At 43.8% G+C, this 17,546-nt stretch overlaps 1 protein-coding gene across 1 annotated transcript; it reads left to right on the top strand.

The window, feature by feature from the left end:
- The first annotated feature begins 9,107 nt into the window (after positions 1-9,107).
- LOC119298083 (putative ATP synthase protein YMF19) lies at positions 9,108-10,018 on the top strand. Its single transcript, XM_037575607.1, has one exon. The coding sequence runs from the start codon at positions 9,108-9,110 to the stop codon at positions 9,576-9,578; it is 471 nt and encodes a 156-aa protein (XP_037431504.1). The 3' UTR covers positions 9,579-10,018.
- Positions 10,019-17,546: the final 7,528 nt, after the last annotated feature.

Consider the following 17,546-nt stretch of genomic DNA (forward strand, 5'->3'; position numbering starts at 1 on the left):
CGAGTGGCCTTATCTTCTGGTTACCTGGTCCGGTACTTCTACTTCGAGAGTGAGTTAGTAAACAGGATCAACTTTATGATCCATTTTGAGAAATTGCAATCACAGAATCAGAACGAGTGGGTCTAGAGTCCATCCTCACACAGTTGAAATGCTGCTTCTCCCTTCTCCTTTCCAAAAGAAAGTGGATCTCATAGCCTCTGACAATTCGAAAAGTAGGTCTCAGTCTCATTTTCAGATGCCATTTTCCACCGGAAAGAGAATCCCATATTCTTTAAGCCAAGCCGCCAATCCTAGGGTCAATGCGGAACAGGAAACCATTGCTATTTGAGCAGTTAGAGAATCGAAATTCCACTCATTTAGAAATCGATCGGCGAATGCCAGAGGAAGGATAAGGGGAGCCTACACCAACGTAGTCTTAGCCCTAGAACACATGGAGCTTGGAGCACTAATAAATATATATATCTATTTTTGGAACGCTCGAGCTGTTGCATCCTGTGCTTGGAATTAATGAATATATATTTTTGCGGGGAGGAATTAATGTGTATTGTGGGTTGCGTGCAGGGTAAAGTGATCAAGACCAAGAGCGTCAAGTACATGCCCTTCTTCCTGTCGCTGGTGAGCTTCCTCAACGGCGTCTGCTGGACGTCCTACGCTCTCATCAAATTCGACCTCTACGTCACGATCAGTAATATCTCCATCTTCAGGTTCCAACCAAATCTTATATAACTTGAGAGTGTCTCTCTAACCGTGCCGGCTCTTGTCTTCGTTCGTGCACTGCAGATCCCCAATGGCCTCGGTGCGCTGTTCGGCCTCGTCCTGTACGCCTGCTACTACAGGCCGACCCCCAAGAAGGAGAAGAGCGTAAAGCTCAAATGTGATTGAAGGCTCCTGGCTCCTTGACTGCAATAACAAGTGCTAGCTACAGTAAGAACAAGGGAATCTAGAGACCGAGACTGAAAGAAAAGGCTAGGCTACTTCTATTCGTTATTCGTCTCCCATATGATTTTCCATATTTTACCATAAAAATAGGATGTTTTTAGCCATTTATTGTTAGTACTGAAATCAGGCATAAACGATTTTATGGGAGGTAAAGAAGTTATTTCAACAACGTTCCTGTCATCAAATCCTGATTCAACAAAGCCATGCCAGCTGTGTTGGTCGTTCCTCCGATTCAAAGTTCTCTTGGATTCCAAAAAGCATCGCTACCCGCATACTGAAGTTGCTTAAATCTATTGAATTCCACCTCTGCACCTCTTTCTTGGGGCATAGGTGAACCTATAATTGATAGTAGAGCGTATGCTAAATCCCCAACCCTCATGATGCACTTCGTTTGATTCATCCTGCTTATCGTACCACTTAGAGCTTTCAAACCCTTTTCTTAGCGCTGCGATAATATGTTGTTATTTATAAATAGGAATGGTATGTTTAATAGCTCGCATATGTGTGTTTCAGATTCTATAGTACTCGGTTCTTCTGTTCGACGAGTTCTTATTTTCCTAGGTCTAATAATATGTTTACTGGTTCGTTTTCACCGGAGGAGGCAGCTATAAATCCTGTTTTGTCAGTAGGTTGGCATACAAGGAGCTTAAAGGTGATGGATAAGGCTTTCACCCATCCGATACTGAGTAATCCGTTAATCGATCCCCAAGGGAAGGGTACTTGTATCTATAGCACATTGGTGTTTCAAGCAGGCCAGCCCACTCTTAACAACAATGCAATCAGTCCATTCACTCAAAACCGGAACCCACACTCAAAGTTAAGGTCAATACTCCATTTATACATACAAGCCTCGACAGAGGGGAAGCACCTACAGCATAATCACTCATGAACACATATTGACTCACTTCTAGATAGATTAGTTGATTCACAATGCCCGCAGATACCTATATATGTTATTTAACCTTTTTATTGGAATATGTTTATCTAAGGCAGATCGAACTAGTCTTAATATATGGAAGATCTTGGGGACAAGGAGCTTAAACGTTATCGATCGACATATTGGCTCGATCGGGGCCCAGGCTCTGCCCTCCGAGCACTTAAGCATGCATCCGGATTCGGGCTCTGGGCTTGCTCATCAATATGTCAGTGTGGCAAGTGCTTAATGTAGCATTCTTGTCAAGGACTTCCCAATGTTTAAATAGAGTCCAGGGATCTGCAGGCTTGTATTGGGAATGCCATCCGCTTCCAGCGTGCGGTTGACCGGGCTGCCATCACAATAATCTAGGGTTTGCATATGCTCTAGCATTCATTCTTGTTCTTGGTCTTGCTTGTTCTCCCTGGATCTCACTGCTTCCTTCCTACCCCCGGTAGCAAAATTCACGAGATTAGTTATTTAAAACGGGCCTTCTGCCTTGGATTGCTTTGGCCCATTTGACTGGATTCCCAGTATGGCACCTTGCCCATAAAAGCTAACTACTAACTTCGGTGAAGGAAGAAGCAAGTTCCCAAGAGAAGTGAAGTCATCAACCTGGTATTAGTTTGCCAATCTAAAAGTCAAGTGATACAGGTCGGGATGGGAAGAAAGAAGCGATTTCCTCGAATTTGCTTTCGAAAAGGTGTAGCTGCATGGAACAAAATCCACATTACCAGTTCTCAATTATGAGTAACTTGCAGGATGAAAGATTCTTATTATTGTTAGCACCTCTGCTCTACCTTTTCAGGCTAGCTTCCCATCGCTCGAAGTACACTTCCGGTGCACTTCTCACTGGTCAAGCACTATCGCTTGATTTCTCTCATAACTCTTCCACCTACTCCTTTGAGTAAAGGAGAAGATTGTTGGATTGATCCCTCGATTTGGACACTGTAGGGAGCTTCTTCAGTCAATGGGCAAGGAATTCTGCGGCTCAAGTCTCTGAGCTTGATTGCACATAGGGTGAGAGAAATCTACCTTCTACTAAGGTGAGGTGTACTGTGTGTAGGGCCCTGCTAAGTCTTAAAGACCAACTTGAGGACTCAAGCCAACCGCTGACTGACTTCTCGATGGCCCGAGAAAAGCAATTCGAAAACAAATCTAAGTAGTTCCACACATAGGGCTTTGTTTGAAAGACAGAGGTATGTTCGTAAAGGTAGGCTAGGCGCAGCGCAATCCTTAGAAAGCATACCTAGATTCAAAGCCCACTCTTTCCTTCAGCTTCCACCGCTGTCTTATGCGGCAAATAACCACCTAGGGAGTAGAAGTTTCTTATTTCGGTCTTTTCCTAGTTGTCTCTATTTCGATTGCATTCTATGTCAATAGGTTCGTTTTTGCTTTATCGATAACTATCTCCTCTTGATGGAAGAACAGAAATCTCATTTGATTCGCTAGGAATAGGAAAAATTGGAATAAGCAGAAGGGAGATTGGATTGGGACGACCAGTCAGTATTCGAAGATCCTTTGGGCTTAAATGAAATAGACTAATAAAGACATTCGCACAGAGCACACGATTCGCTAACTAGTCAGGATTCAGATTTGGTGTAGCATAGTTTGGATCAGTGATATCATGACCTGAGCAGGCATCCTTCACCTCAGAATTTCCCATATTATGAACAGTCAAAGTTCATGTGGATGCTGCTTTCTGTCTCGGATACTGGAATTGGCGCAACTGGAGCAATTATCCGAGATGCGGCGGGCATGTTCATTGCGGCCTGCAGTGTTATGCTCCCTCGGGCAATTGACTCGACATCAGCGGAAGAGAAACCAGTATCTATTGATGGCGAGCCCGGATAATTGAAACAAGCAAGATACCATCTCTTCTTTAACTGAACTGAACAAAGCAAACCTCAACCGATGCGGCCAAAGAGCAAGTGGACTGAACTGCTCTCCCTTACTATGAATAAAACGGAGAGTAGAACCGAACACTTGAAGCTCTAATTACCAGTATCTTTGGATACGGAGACCGAGGAAAAGTTCCTCCAATCTCTTTAAACACACTCTAATTGGGGGTCCAGATTCCAGGTCGGAACCCACGTTATCCCTTGTTTAAGGGGAATAGATGAGATCCATGGCATATACCTCGTAACTAACAGAGGCAGACCCGGTTTAATGACACCTTTCACAATATCATTAACCCAAACCTCGTCCTCAGCAGTCAGAGGCATGATAATTGACGCAAACGTCCTCTTATACTAAATATCTTTTTATCAAGCTATTATGATGCTCGCTTCTCTTCGGTTGGATTCCTCTCGAAGAAGGAAATTGTGCTTCTTCAGTTCTACATTCAAATTATTGTGAGTAGATGGATACCAGGCCTTTTCTGAGAAACTTGGTTTCGGGAACTTTGTGGGATCCTTGGTAGAGCCATTTGGAGCGGAGGGTAATCGGTTTATGACAAAGACTGTGCTTTCAAACACGACACCCAGGGGAATGGAGGCTTTGTACATAGTTGCAAGACGTTGCTCTACAATGTCTCGGTGTTGACGCTCTGCGAGGCCTTACTGCTCCTTATCTCATTTCTTTGGAAAGGCAAACCTAATTCATACGGAACTCTTGGTACATTTCTTTTTCACTCTCGCCCCGGCGAAAGCACACAATGCAGATCCATGCATGGGAGCTAGTTCAATAGGCCTCCCGGTGAAATCGCCTACTTTACTTTTTATACGAAATTCGTTGCACGTAGATCTTCCATTTATTGGGAATTCGTTCGACGACCGTCTGATTCTAATTCACTTCCATCCTTTAGCCATGTCTCTTGATCGATACCATCCACGTGTCTTTTATTCTTTCTAAAAATAAAATGCATTGCAACTTCCTCTTTTCTGATTTGCATTCAAGTAGATAAGAGAAGCTTGTGGGGATCGTCAAGAACAAACTTAGACCAGTTCATATTTGTGCCTGCACAACTGAAGAGGTCAAGAGCAATAGGCCCGGATGCGCTCACCTTGGCCCAGGGTTGGCCCTTGAAAAGGATAAAAAAATATGAGATAGAGTGGAATTCTTTTCGCTATTGCATTCCCTGTAGATCGGTTCAGCCCATTTCTTGTAGCATACATTCGAAGAGAAACCATTTATCCAATCTGCAGCTGTACGCTGAGAAGGAAGGGGCAGCAGACCCGACCGTTGCTCGTACTTGGTTTTCTATGGAAGGTCCCGAGTCAGCTAAAAAACTAGAAAATCAACAGCGACCGATCTCAGGGATCAGCCCATCTGATCTTTTATTTGATTGGGATTGCGGTTTCGCTGGGCTTACTTTCTTGATGAGGTTTAAGGTATAGCAAGTAAGGCGATGCCTCCTCCCTGATTGCAGAAATTGTTGACTTTAGAAAAGGTTCAACAAGAACTATAGCAATAAAGGAGCTTCTCCAGTTCCACAGGTCAAGGTACAATGGTAGAACTTGTCTCCTTGAATGGCTACTTTGGGAAGACAGACCTCTCCCTCGCTTATCGCATGGCTGTCTTTCCCCTCTACGAATGCCCAAAATCGGGTCGATTTTGAAAAACATTCCCTCCGGCTATAGGTCGAAACCACGCTCAAGTGCTTCTATAAGTTATTTTTTACTCGAAAGCCGGTTGCTTTTTTTACGATAAAGCCGCCTCTACTATGCTCGCCATCAACTGATACTGGTTTAGCTTCAGCGGAAGGATGGGGAATCAGGAGAACATGGGGGGAGGAAGTAGCTACGCCTAACTCAAGATCTAGGAAATGCTTAGTAAGGTATCCCCGGTATTTACTGATTCTTGTTGTCCCTATATATCTGTAATGATCGCTCTGGCTCTGGGCCGTATGATCTTCGGGATGCAGAATAGGGGATCGCTTGTAAAATGGACCAGCTCCGTATCAACGAATCTTCTCCGTTCTTATTTTTACCTGTTGTATTATTTCCTAGGAGGAATACAATGCTCTTCCGTTCTTTCCAATGACAAACAGGAAGTCAGGTTTCAAATGTAATTCCGTGTTGGTAACTTAATTTGGGTCTGGGAGGCCGAAGCTACCGATCAAGCTCCATTTTATAGATTTTATAGCTCAGCCCTCTTTCTAACAATGAATCAGTGATTTCCCCGATATTTGCCTCGGAAAGGGGAAACAAGATATCGATGGAATTTACCCACACCATCACCACTTTTGAAAGAGAAAATAAGTGTTCAGCTGACCCAAATTCCGATCGAAAAAACAAAAACGTATGGATTGAATGATTTCGACAAGCGAAATCGACTCGGAACCAAGGGGAACAAGACGAGATTCCGTGTTCACTTATCGATTCCAAAATGAATCGAATTTGTGAACTTTAGAACGATATTACTCCTCTTCCTTACGGCTCCCCTGTGCCTAGTGATTTCTCGTGCTCGATTCATCCCATTCGAGTATATCTACTCGGCTATCCTTAGAAAAGTCAAAAGATAAGGAGCTCAACCTGTGGAAATCCTACTACCATCGGCTGTCACATTCGTTCCCACTTACCGCAGGGATGGATCAAGTAACTGGTGATTCTTTTCAAGGTCAGATGCTTTTTGGGCTTATTTTCTAAAAAATCTTCATTTTGATCGAAAAAACCCGGGGTTAGGCGAATGCGCGGGTACTCTTGATCTGGCTGCTCCATGTAAATTTCCTCATCCAACTCCCCATTAAGGAAAGCCGTCTGCCCATCTGATGAACGAGAAGACCGTGCGAGGCAGCCCGTGATAGTAGTACTCGAATGGTGGTAAATCTAGCCACAGGTGAGTAAGTATCAAAGAAATGCCTACTTTTGTTGCTATGCGGATGGAGGACTTTTGGGCCTGGCATTACGAGAAATCGGGACAGTTCTCTGTCCGTTCTGCTTACCGGATGTTGATAAAAACGAAGCAGCGACGGGGTACCCGTGGATCCACTATGCAATAGACCACTCGGGTAGTGTTGCCATAGGCGACACGCAGAGCCCGCACTGTCAGATGGGAGAGCGCCAACGGCCTTTGGACGATGTCAGGAACGGGGGACCTTGAAGGATCAGGAAGAGAAACATCTGAGCCACCGTCAGACTCATCACCGTCGGAGCCAGCGTTGTCAGGCGCCTGAATAGCATGGGATCAGTCCATCATCGCCCGCAGCTTCACTTCACTTCAGTTCAGCTCAGCATACTAGGGAGACCACGGGGAATGTGAAAGTACTGACATATGACCCAATCGCGACAAAGCCTTGTGCTGCAACAACTGTGGCTAGGGATAAGAGTTCCTCGGCTGCAACTTCCAATAACTAAGCTCGCGTAAAAGTATTAGTTAGCGGGTCTTGGTTGAATAGTGGATCTTGGTTGAGAAACTCATAGATAGAGATTGATCTGTTTGCTCTCCGCTTAGTGGTTTCTTACTCGGTATCCTCATCTGAATAGATGGTCGCACGCTTCAACTAGAATCCAAACCATAGTAGAACGGGGGCTCAAAAGGAAACTTCAGAGCTGGAATATATAATCTCCAGTAGTACACTTAGCCCTTCGGCCTTATTTCAACTTGAACATGAATTTGCAGCACATTTTGGCGTTATTATATTAACATAAGCATTGAACACTGACGGCTAGCCCATACATGCAAACACAAGAAATCAAACCAAACAAAGACACTTAGCATAGGAGTAGATCGGAATCAAACAAAGACAAAGAACACCTGACATGAAAACAAATGTCTCCAAACACTTATTGAATTTAAACCAACCTTAGAAAACTAAAAAGAGTCTACGGACTCTTCTATTCTAGCGAGATGCTAGACGAATAAAGAGCACTTGCTGCTCCACCCGCAGTGCTTCCTGCCTCTCCTCCAAACCCTCTATGCGCTCTCTGGTAGCGCGAATGCGCGCTTCTTTCTTTGCAGGATCCATTGTTCTAACACTTCTCAACTGGTTGTTTAGCACTCTACGGTGCCCTTCAATCTCATTTTGCAGTTGCTCCGTTTCGGTAGCAATTGTAAAAAGCCTGTTTGCGGTTGCAGCATCCATAGCAATGCGTGCTAGTACTCAATTTCTTTGTGATGAAGTGAAGATATCTATATACCATTTATAGAGTGGTAGAGTAATATCGCCATGCAGTACGAATTGCATGGCTGCATGCAGCCTTTATGAACAAACAAACTTTGCAGAGCCGTTTCACCTAATCGATTCCATCGGCGGATCATCCACGTCACGAATTGAATGGCAGGCACAATTCTTACTAGTTCTCCGTCCTAGTTTTTTCAGTTGAAGACTATCAGGCCTGGAAATGGAAACTTTGGACCCGGGAGACGGTTTGATGTCTCGTACATAGCCAGCCCAGGGCGATGCCCATAAGGGTCACTGTATGTAGGTTTTCAGCTCTAAGGTCCCCACTCATCACAATCGTTGGCCCTCATCCCGCATTGGAGCATAGCGTTAGTATCTTTCGGTGTATCAACAACATAGGCACCTGATCTATTTGAACTTTAAACCACAAGGGAAGTTTTCACATAAGCAGCCTTTCTCCCGTTAAAAGGTGGGTACCTTTCCCTAAATCCTTCTCCCGTGCATGCTATTCTCCTGTTCCCCCAAAGGGCGGTATCAATACGGCAACCCGAAAGCTCGTTATCAAAGTGGTCTCTTCTCAAAAGCTTATCTGCCAGATGAAAACAAGTTCATAGTAACAGGTGGCCGTTGAGCTCCTAGTTTGACTGTTGGTGCCAGACTAGAATGGAAGAATGCCCATAATACTGAAATGCAGAAGAATACCTCACTAATAAGAAATAGAGCAACACCCATTGTGCTTCCTTTCTTTTACTAGAGAGAGTAGTCCAAGCCTCTAAATATCTTGAGGGCTTTGTGTTGGATCTGATGGTTGAGCCTTTGTTCTTTGCGAGCCTTGCCTTTCTCTTTTTTGCTCTGCTGTGGAGTTCTTTGATGGTCTATCTTCGCACCTGGCGCTTCTGGCGCTTTCTTCCTTCCACCTTCCTCTTGTACTCGACTCTTCCCCGATCACTCCCCAACAAAGGCTTGCTCGTCTTCGTCATAGTCCAAACTCTTTCTCGTGTGACTGTGGTGCTTTCTTGAGCGATGACTTGGGAGGGTTCCGGTCACCCCTACCCGGGCAGACAACCTCCCTCATTCACATCAGAAATGGCAAAGATTCCATTTTGGAAAGTCAATCTCTTTTTGTATAGATATAAAATAGCAAAAGTACGGTTCGGAGTCTTTTCTTTCTTATTTGAAATCCAAATCGAAATGCCTCAACTTGATAAATTAACTTACTTCTCACAATTTTTCTGGTTATGTCTTCTCCTCTTTACTTTTTATATTCTCTTATGTAATAATAATAATGGAATACTTGGAATTAGTAGAATTCTCAAACTACGGAACCAACTACTTTCGCGCCGGGGGGGTGAGATCCAGAGCAAGGACCCTAAGAATCTGGAAGATATCTCGAGAAAAGGTTTTAGCACCGGTCTCTCATATATGTACTCCAGTTTATCCGAAGTATCCCAATGGTGTAAGACCGTCGACTATTTGGGAAAAAGGAGGAAAATCACTCTGATCTCTGATTTCGGAGAAATAAGTGGCTCACGAGGAATGGAGAGACAGATTCTCTATTTGATCTCGAAGTCCTCATATAACACTTCTTCCAGTCGGATCACTTGTTGGAAAAACATAATGCTCACACATGTTCCACATGGGCAAGGAAGCATAGTATTATGATGAAAATGAATGGAATACTCGGCAGAATAGGAATATTCCTATTAATGATTGTGACAGCTTTTATAGGATACGTACCACCTTGGGGTCAGATGAGCTTTTGGGGAGCAACAGTAATTACAAGCTTAGCTAGCGCCATACCAGTAGTAGGAGATACCATAGTGACTTGGCTTTGGGGTGGTTTCTCCGTGGACAATGCCACCTTAAATCGTTTTTTTAGTCTCCATCATTTACTCGCCCTTGTTCTTCCTTTTGATTTAAACGTTCTCCCCCCGGGAGCTGCAGAATTCTGGCAGGGGCAGCCCCCTTTTCCAGATCATGAAAATGTGGTGGAGAGTGATGATTCATCAACTGATTCATCAGGGAGTTCATCTGATGATTCATCAACTGATTCATCGGATCTCGACACGGATTATGATGAGCTAACTGATGATTCATCAACTGATTCATCAGGGAGTTCATCTGATGATTCATCAACTGATTCATCAGGGAGTTCATCTGATGATATGGACTGCTCTGAAGGAACACCCCCCCTGAAGGGAATGAAAGCCGTCTGATAATCTTTCTATAGGTTCCCCGAAGAGAATGGAAAAATCACAGAAACACTTTCTATATGTTCTGTTATTTCGAGATTCAAAGAAGCAAGCAAGTTTTTCATATAGTTGTTTTTGTGTAGTGATCTCTGTTCATGGAGATCACGAGGCCACTGATACCCCATGTGGATAGGTGGGATAGAAGAGTGGGCATGTGGGCTTCTATCAAAAGAGGAAAAGATACCGCCACGCTCATATCTCCCTTCTCACCTCTGGGAGGGGGAAACTAGCACTTTCGCACTAGATGGTTAACTCTAAGTTTTTTCTGAAGTAGGTTGTTCAATGCTAGTTCAATGATTGAGCCATCTTCCTATCACCAATAACAAATGGATAGCATGCGTTGTGCAACCAATCCTACCCTCAGTTGTAGTAAGCTGAGTGTGATCCGCAGAGAGCAAAGTGTGTATCACATGAATTTGATAGCTCAGGCCTTGGAAGGACCTTTTTGGCACTAGACAGACTCTTTAATATCGATGGCAGCAACTATCCATTTTCTCAATCAGATTACTGCGTGTGCGCTTGTGTGCTCCAATCTTTAGTAAATAAAGCAAAGATTTCTGAGCTAGGAATCAGAGGAAATGCTCTGACTCAAATCCAGATACAATTTGATATGTCGGAGACCTGTGTGACTCCCTACATGTATTTGAAGAGTCCCTCGGGATCATATCACAATAAACTAGACTGGTCAGGATGCTCCAACTAACAATCTAGAATCCATACTTGATAGGATCAAGAATAAAAAACATGATATCAAGAATAACATATTGAAAGATCCCAATCATTTTTCTTGATAACTTCTTCAACCTACATATTTTTCGTATAAATTGGATCAATTATTAATAAAATAAGGAGCAAACATAGGTATCAGATATCAGGAACATAAGCTTACCCGGGAGAAATGCACTCTGTGTTAGTCCGATCACTTAGCTTTTGCTTTCGCACTCCCTACTGATGCCTATTGCATGACTCTCATTCAGTCAAACTAGAAACTGTGTTTACAGCTGGAACGATGAATGTAATCCTACTATTCTGGAAGGGTAGGGTCGTCTGAGTACGGTACTATGGACATCAGGGCATATTGAATATAGTCATATAATTTGGTGTGCTGACACACCCTGAAAGGTTTCTACCTACGCAAGGAAAATGAAGAAAGCAAGCCAAATACTGAAATGTATTAAGCTATCAATCGGGGGACATAACACTATGAGGGTTGTTAAGGCGGGGCTAGGAGCTTGATATGTTGCCGACTCAGAATCAAATGAGCACAGGGGACCCTAGTCAACATTCATATTTCTACCCACCGGTGGATGATCGGTCACCTTAGTTCCAATTTAGCTACTGTTCATTTTGTTGAACTCCAAGAAGGACCGATTGCTACGTACTCTTGAGAAACAAGATGTTATGACGCCGCTGTGCCCGCGGTCCAATGATCCACCTATGTTTGTGTCGGATCTTATCCATGCTGCAACCAGGCCGTGGAATATGGAGGTGGTCAGAGAACATATGTATGAGATGGACGCCGAAGCAGTAGCGAACATTCCCATCAGTCATGTTGCCCAGCCGGAAAGAATGGAAGAGGATTTTTCGTATCACATTCGTACTGACTTAACAGGATCCGTCTCCCATAGTAATATTATGACAGTCTCTCTTGCCCCTTCGTACTTACTTGAAACAGGAATTTCTTGGTGCTCAACTGCTTATTCTGCTTTTCCTGGTACCGGTATAGATAGATAGAAAGCGCATTCAATCGAGAAAAGGATCAACTGATCCACCTCTTTACTTTTTGGTTTTTATTCGGCTGTTTCAGCATAGGTTGCATTTTAAAACAAAAGAAAAGAGCAAGTTCCCACAGGCGAAGAGCTGCTTCCGAGAAATCTTTTACCCCCTTTACGCCCTTCGGGGCTGCTAACAATGAGCTAATACACAGGAACGGCACGGCTCCTACACCGCTTAACTCCAATAATAGAACCTGGTCCCACATCCCTTGCATTTGATAATGAAACAATCAGAATTTGTTGAATTGAAATATGTTCAATCTCATTTCTTTTACGTGGTTTTGGCAACTATCAATTATCTCTTTCCTCGGCTTCCTACACGGATATAGCCGTAAACGGTATCTAGTAGGCAACCTGGGAACTACATTAGCTTAGGGGGATCGGGTAGCGAGCGCTCTCCTCGGCAAAGCAGACAAGAAGCAATTCCACCATTGGGAACGGCACGCCCCCTTCCCTAGGGCTAGAGGTATTTACACGCTGCATTGAACCTAACGCTAGAGCGAGTACTACGATGAAAATCACTTTTACGAGCGATACCTTTGTCTTTGGTGCTTGAGTTGTCCTCCCAGCGGTGTGGTCCTCGGTTTCGGAAATGACATATTGAACCGGTATCTTTAGCATATAAAAAATCCTTTGTTTGACGGCATCCCTCCTCTAAAGCTGCTTCCTTCCTTTCCGGTTCATAGTGGTTACGAGCAGAAGTGCAATTCAAAGCGCATTCCATAGTTGTATTAGATAGTTTAGATATAGTGACCCACTAGTTCGAGATGCACTGACCTTGGCCATTGCCTGCTAACTACGGTCATTATATGTCAATTCGGATCGCACACCGGAAGCAAAGATCAGGGGATTGCCAACTTGAATGAATGTAATCCGGTTACGGTGTAGGGGAGATTTATTATTGAGTTGATAACGCACTCCGTTTACTAACATTGAGAACTATGCCATGGAATGGAATATTCCCATTTCCGATTGTTGAAAACAAATGCGACTTTCAAAAGGCACATCAAATGTATGGACACAACGATTTTCCCACGGATTCATTGATTCATTAGCTGCGCTGCTTTTGTGAATTCCACTGGCGTGAAACTCCGAAGGGAGAGCCCGGAGGGAGCTTATTCATTCCTTTCGTGGCTTGCCATGGTTATTTCCTTGCCCAGGGCACCGTCTGGTTATCTGTTTTGTGCCTCATCGGGCACCCAAGGGTTTCTCTTATGAATGGTGCGATCCGGCATCCTTGAAGCTCGGAACTCCTCTCTGGAATTTTGACCATGAAAATGCCATTTACCCTTAGCAATGAAGAAATCTATTGAACAATTTGTTTCATTGCAATACCTCGCTCTAACAACTCCTATTCCCACGGCATTACCACAAGGATTTCCTGTTTCCCCGATCCACCAGCTACGTTCGCACACTTCCAAATAGTAAATGCTCCCGCGGTTGGAGTTGAGACTTTCTTATCCCTCTTGTTACGACGGATCGAGCATATGATTCTTTTCTTGATTGAAATCATTCACTTTTCCTTGAAATCGTCACAAAGTAATTGGAAGAATAAGTGCTTGAGAAGCTCATGGATATATTCTATGGTGGCTTCTCCAATAGTTCGAGCCATAGCTTCATTTCATTGTTTCTATAATTTTCTTCACTTTATCATTGCCCTCAAGTACAAGTAATTTCTGACAAACTTTCTTTCCCATGGTTCGGGTGGGCACGGATATGGATGGCAGGACAGGAGTGAAGATCCCTCAGCTAAGGGCTAGACCGGACGTTTCACTGTCTGATGACGAGTGGCACACAAATCAACCTGAGAAGGATTCTGCTATGTCAAAAGTGTTTATATAAACGAATTGTTTAACGCCAAGATGCCAATAGCAATGATGGATAAAGCAACTCCCACGAGTAGGGCTCGAAAGCCGGGGACTCTCCTGGCAAAGAATCTGAACGATCTGAGTTCTTTTCTGAGAAAGAAGAAGATGCAAGGCATGGATCCAAGCCTGAAGGCGACGTGGAGTGTTATTATTATCGTTACTCCAGAGAATGGGAGGCACTCTCTTCTTGCAAAATGCAGTTATGAAATCTGTAATCTAGATGATTCTGGTTGAAGGGGACGATGCAGCCTAGCGGTTACGAACTTTTTGTTCGATTCAAAGGATTTCCACTTGAGTGAAGCTATGGTGGGAAATAAACTACCAATTAGGCAATGCGCGTCTCTATTTCTTGAATTCTCTGGTCTAGGCAACCCGAAAGCATTGTTTAACAAAGACAAGTCTGAATTTGAAACGCAATCCGGCAGAGAAAAGAAACTTAAGTAACCACCAGTTGAAACTGAGCGAGGATGCCTCTCCTAATGGAAGTTACGGGCTCAAACAATACCTAATGGTAGGCAACTTTGCTACCCGAGCATCTCTTTCTTATTAAGAACGACATAAATGTTGATTTTCTACTCTCGGGAGTAGGTAAGGGGGACTATGCCCAATAAAATAGGGACTACGGTAGGCATGAAATGAAACTTCTTATCTTAGGTACGGAATTCCTCCACATTAAGACACCAACCTGCCCTTGACAAGTCAATAATCAATCACTAGATTTAGGATCACAAGCCGATGCGATGCTTCACGTCGAAATGGGTTAGTCTGCATCTGAGAGACCCCGCCTAGCTCTAAAATGGTTTCAACCTTTCCTCGACCTCATGGAATGAACTAACTCATATGCAGTGAGCATATTATCATAGACATCCCTCACGATAGCAAACTTGAAGAAGAAGCTGTTTCGACATCTACTTTATCCCAAGTGCAATAATGCTCCAAGTACGGGTTTTCGAATTCATTCCTCGCTGACCGCGCATCATCTTCAGTTCACGATTGAGGCTCAGATGGAGACTGATGAGATACAGGCTCTGGCTAAGGTTGACATCCAGGCTCTGGACAAGCGATAAGAGATACTTTATGAAGGATCCAGCTAAGAAAATGAAATGGGTTAGTGGGAACAAGCAGCTAAAGCGCAAAGGTAAGGATGAGCTCGAAAAGTGCAAACTTGAATGATAGCTAGTGGTGGATTGAGACTTTTGAGCTTCTCCATTGATCACTTTTGCGGAAGCTGAGTCCTTTCTTTTTAAGCAAGTTCAAATCCAGCAAAAAACGAGTATCAATCTGTCCCAAGTGCGGACAGGAGAAGCCAGGTCGGATTACGACATTGAATTGAATTGAGTGGCCCCTTCCCTTCGCATCACAGCATCAACCCTGATCACCTCACTTTACGTCAATATTGGTGAGCATGCCACAAGATGTATGATTTGATTGGTTACTCAAGTGTCTAAGTGTAAGTTTCAAGTATTCTTCTTATGATAGACTGAAGGCTTATCGGCGCGCGAAGGTTCTCTGGATTGGTTGTGGTGAGCGCTGGGCGAAGGATTGTCAGTGTAAAGCTACTGTTCAACTCCATGTTGTTCAGGAAATGGCGGAATTATCGCGGAGTACTGCTGCAGGCTATTCTATGTTACAGGACCATGATGACTCTGCTTCGGATCTAAGGGTCCTCTCCGCTGAAGCTAATCAGAAATCTCCTGCACTCCGTTCCATTCAGTTAGCTTGCTCAGTAGTCCATAATTTGGATGTTACCCTCTTTTCTTGGTCGACTCGGGCAGCACTCATTCCTTTTTGAATGCATCATTGGCATCTCATATTGAAGCTAAAATTGTCATCTCCTGAATCTATGCGTGCAGGCAGCATCAATTTATCACCTAATGGTATCTTTGTTCTACCGGCACATACATTTCGATTTCCTTGGTCAACGGAAGTCACCTTTTCTTTTTCCTTGTTTTCGTCATGCGTCGATTCAACATTCGTTGGACTTTGTAGCTTCAAGGACGTAGTCATCCTCTCAAGATTCTAGTCATTATATTGCTTAAAAAGAAGCCCGACTTACCTATATTATCAAAGGACCCAGTCGAGCCCTAACTAGAAAAGTGCATGGGTGACCAAATTTAGGACAAAGTAGGCGCGGAAGATCCACATGCAACGAAACATCCCTCACGAGTTCCAAACCTGACCTTCTTTAAGCTGCTTCGACTACGGGAACCACAAGGAAAACGGAACACGAGCGGGAATGTGGGACTGGGTCCTTCCATATAGTTGGCTTGATGGCCCTTGTGGACAGAGTCTGTTCTCATTAGAGAATTGACCTTAGAACTTTGTGATCAAGACCCGTGGTTAGTCCAGTAGAAACTTGATCTCCGGAAAGGAGGTCCGCTTATTTACTTATCTGAAAAAGCAAAAGGTAGGTACGCTGTTTCAGAGAAGAGTACATGGGTTTTCACATAGCCGGATATGAAAAGAGACCCTAATGAGCAGCTTTTTTTTTATTCGTAAACCCTTCTTTCTGTGCTTATGGAATCAGCCAGTGGCAGGTCTTGGCGATTGAATTCATCCCGTTTTACTTTGTTGAGTGCGATCTGGTATTGACTTGCCCTTATTTTCCATCGATCGGGTAGTTAGTTAGGTCCCGCGGACAAGAAGTCCTATATACTGAAATAAGAGGGATTCCTTCCAGGCATCGCCGTTAAGGTGCTCTTTTGATAGATTTCTATACCTTCCCCTCCCTTTCCTCTGTATCCGGGCCTACGCGAACAGCTGCTTGCTTATCGAAGAAGTCTGCTCACATGATTGGAATATGGCTCCCGTATGCATGCTATTCTAGGACTGAGGAATGCCTTTCTATGGTGGACCCTGAGGTCGGACTCTTGCTGCTTGATTCAAAACCGGATTCAATAGCAGCAACATATTGATGATGGTGCCTGAACTACCTATTCTATTACCTTTTGGGAAGCCCCAAAGCCACATCAAGCCCTATGCTATGGGTCAAGGTACTCTCGAGACCGTCTGGATTGAAGACTATCAAGCACCGTAGGTGGTACCAGCATTCCCTGTCGATAGGGCATTCCAATCTCTAGGTAGCTGCCCGCCCTACTTCATTCCTATCTCCTTCGGCGTCAGCCCCATGTACCCCCTTAAACTAACCACTTGAATTGATCAGGATTTGTTAGGTTGAGTGCATTTTCTTCCAAATCCAGTCAATTTCAAGAAAAGTATCGAAAAATCCCGGGGTTAGGCACCTTTTTTCAGTAAAATCTTGTTTTTTTCCCGCATTAATTAGTTATGGGAGAATCCTTGCTTCCTCAATGCTCTTGCCTTCGCGGTTCTATTAAAAGAGACACAAGAGGTTTTAGCACCGGCATCTTTGGATCAAAAGATCATTCCATCCTAGAACCAACACGACGACTTCTCCTTGCCCGATTTGAAATGGTGATGAATATGAAATTAGGAATATATATGGACAGATGAATTATGCGTCATGGAATCCGGATCATTAAAGAGGTAGTGTAGAAAGTTGTCTAAGTGTGATCTTCTTATATCCCCACGAACTGTTCAGCTTGATAGACCCAAGGGGAAATAGAATCTCGAAAGGACCTTTCTTGTCCGTAGCCCCGTTGGAATCGAGGGCTTGATATCTCATTGGCATGACTAATTGATGAGGCCGACTAAGTAGTACTCACGAGGTCCTTGATTTCTTGTTAGTCTGTATCTTTCTCTTTAATAGTATGGTAT

The sequence above is a fragment of the Triticum dicoccoides genome, chromosome 5A (genome assembly GCF_002162155.2).
Source record: "Triticum dicoccoides isolate Atlit2015 ecotype Zavitan chromosome 5A, WEW_v2.0, whole genome shotgun sequence".
In the NCBI taxonomy this organism is placed as follows: domain Eukaryota; kingdom Viridiplantae; phylum Streptophyta; class Magnoliopsida; order Poales; family Poaceae; genus Triticum; species Triticum dicoccoides.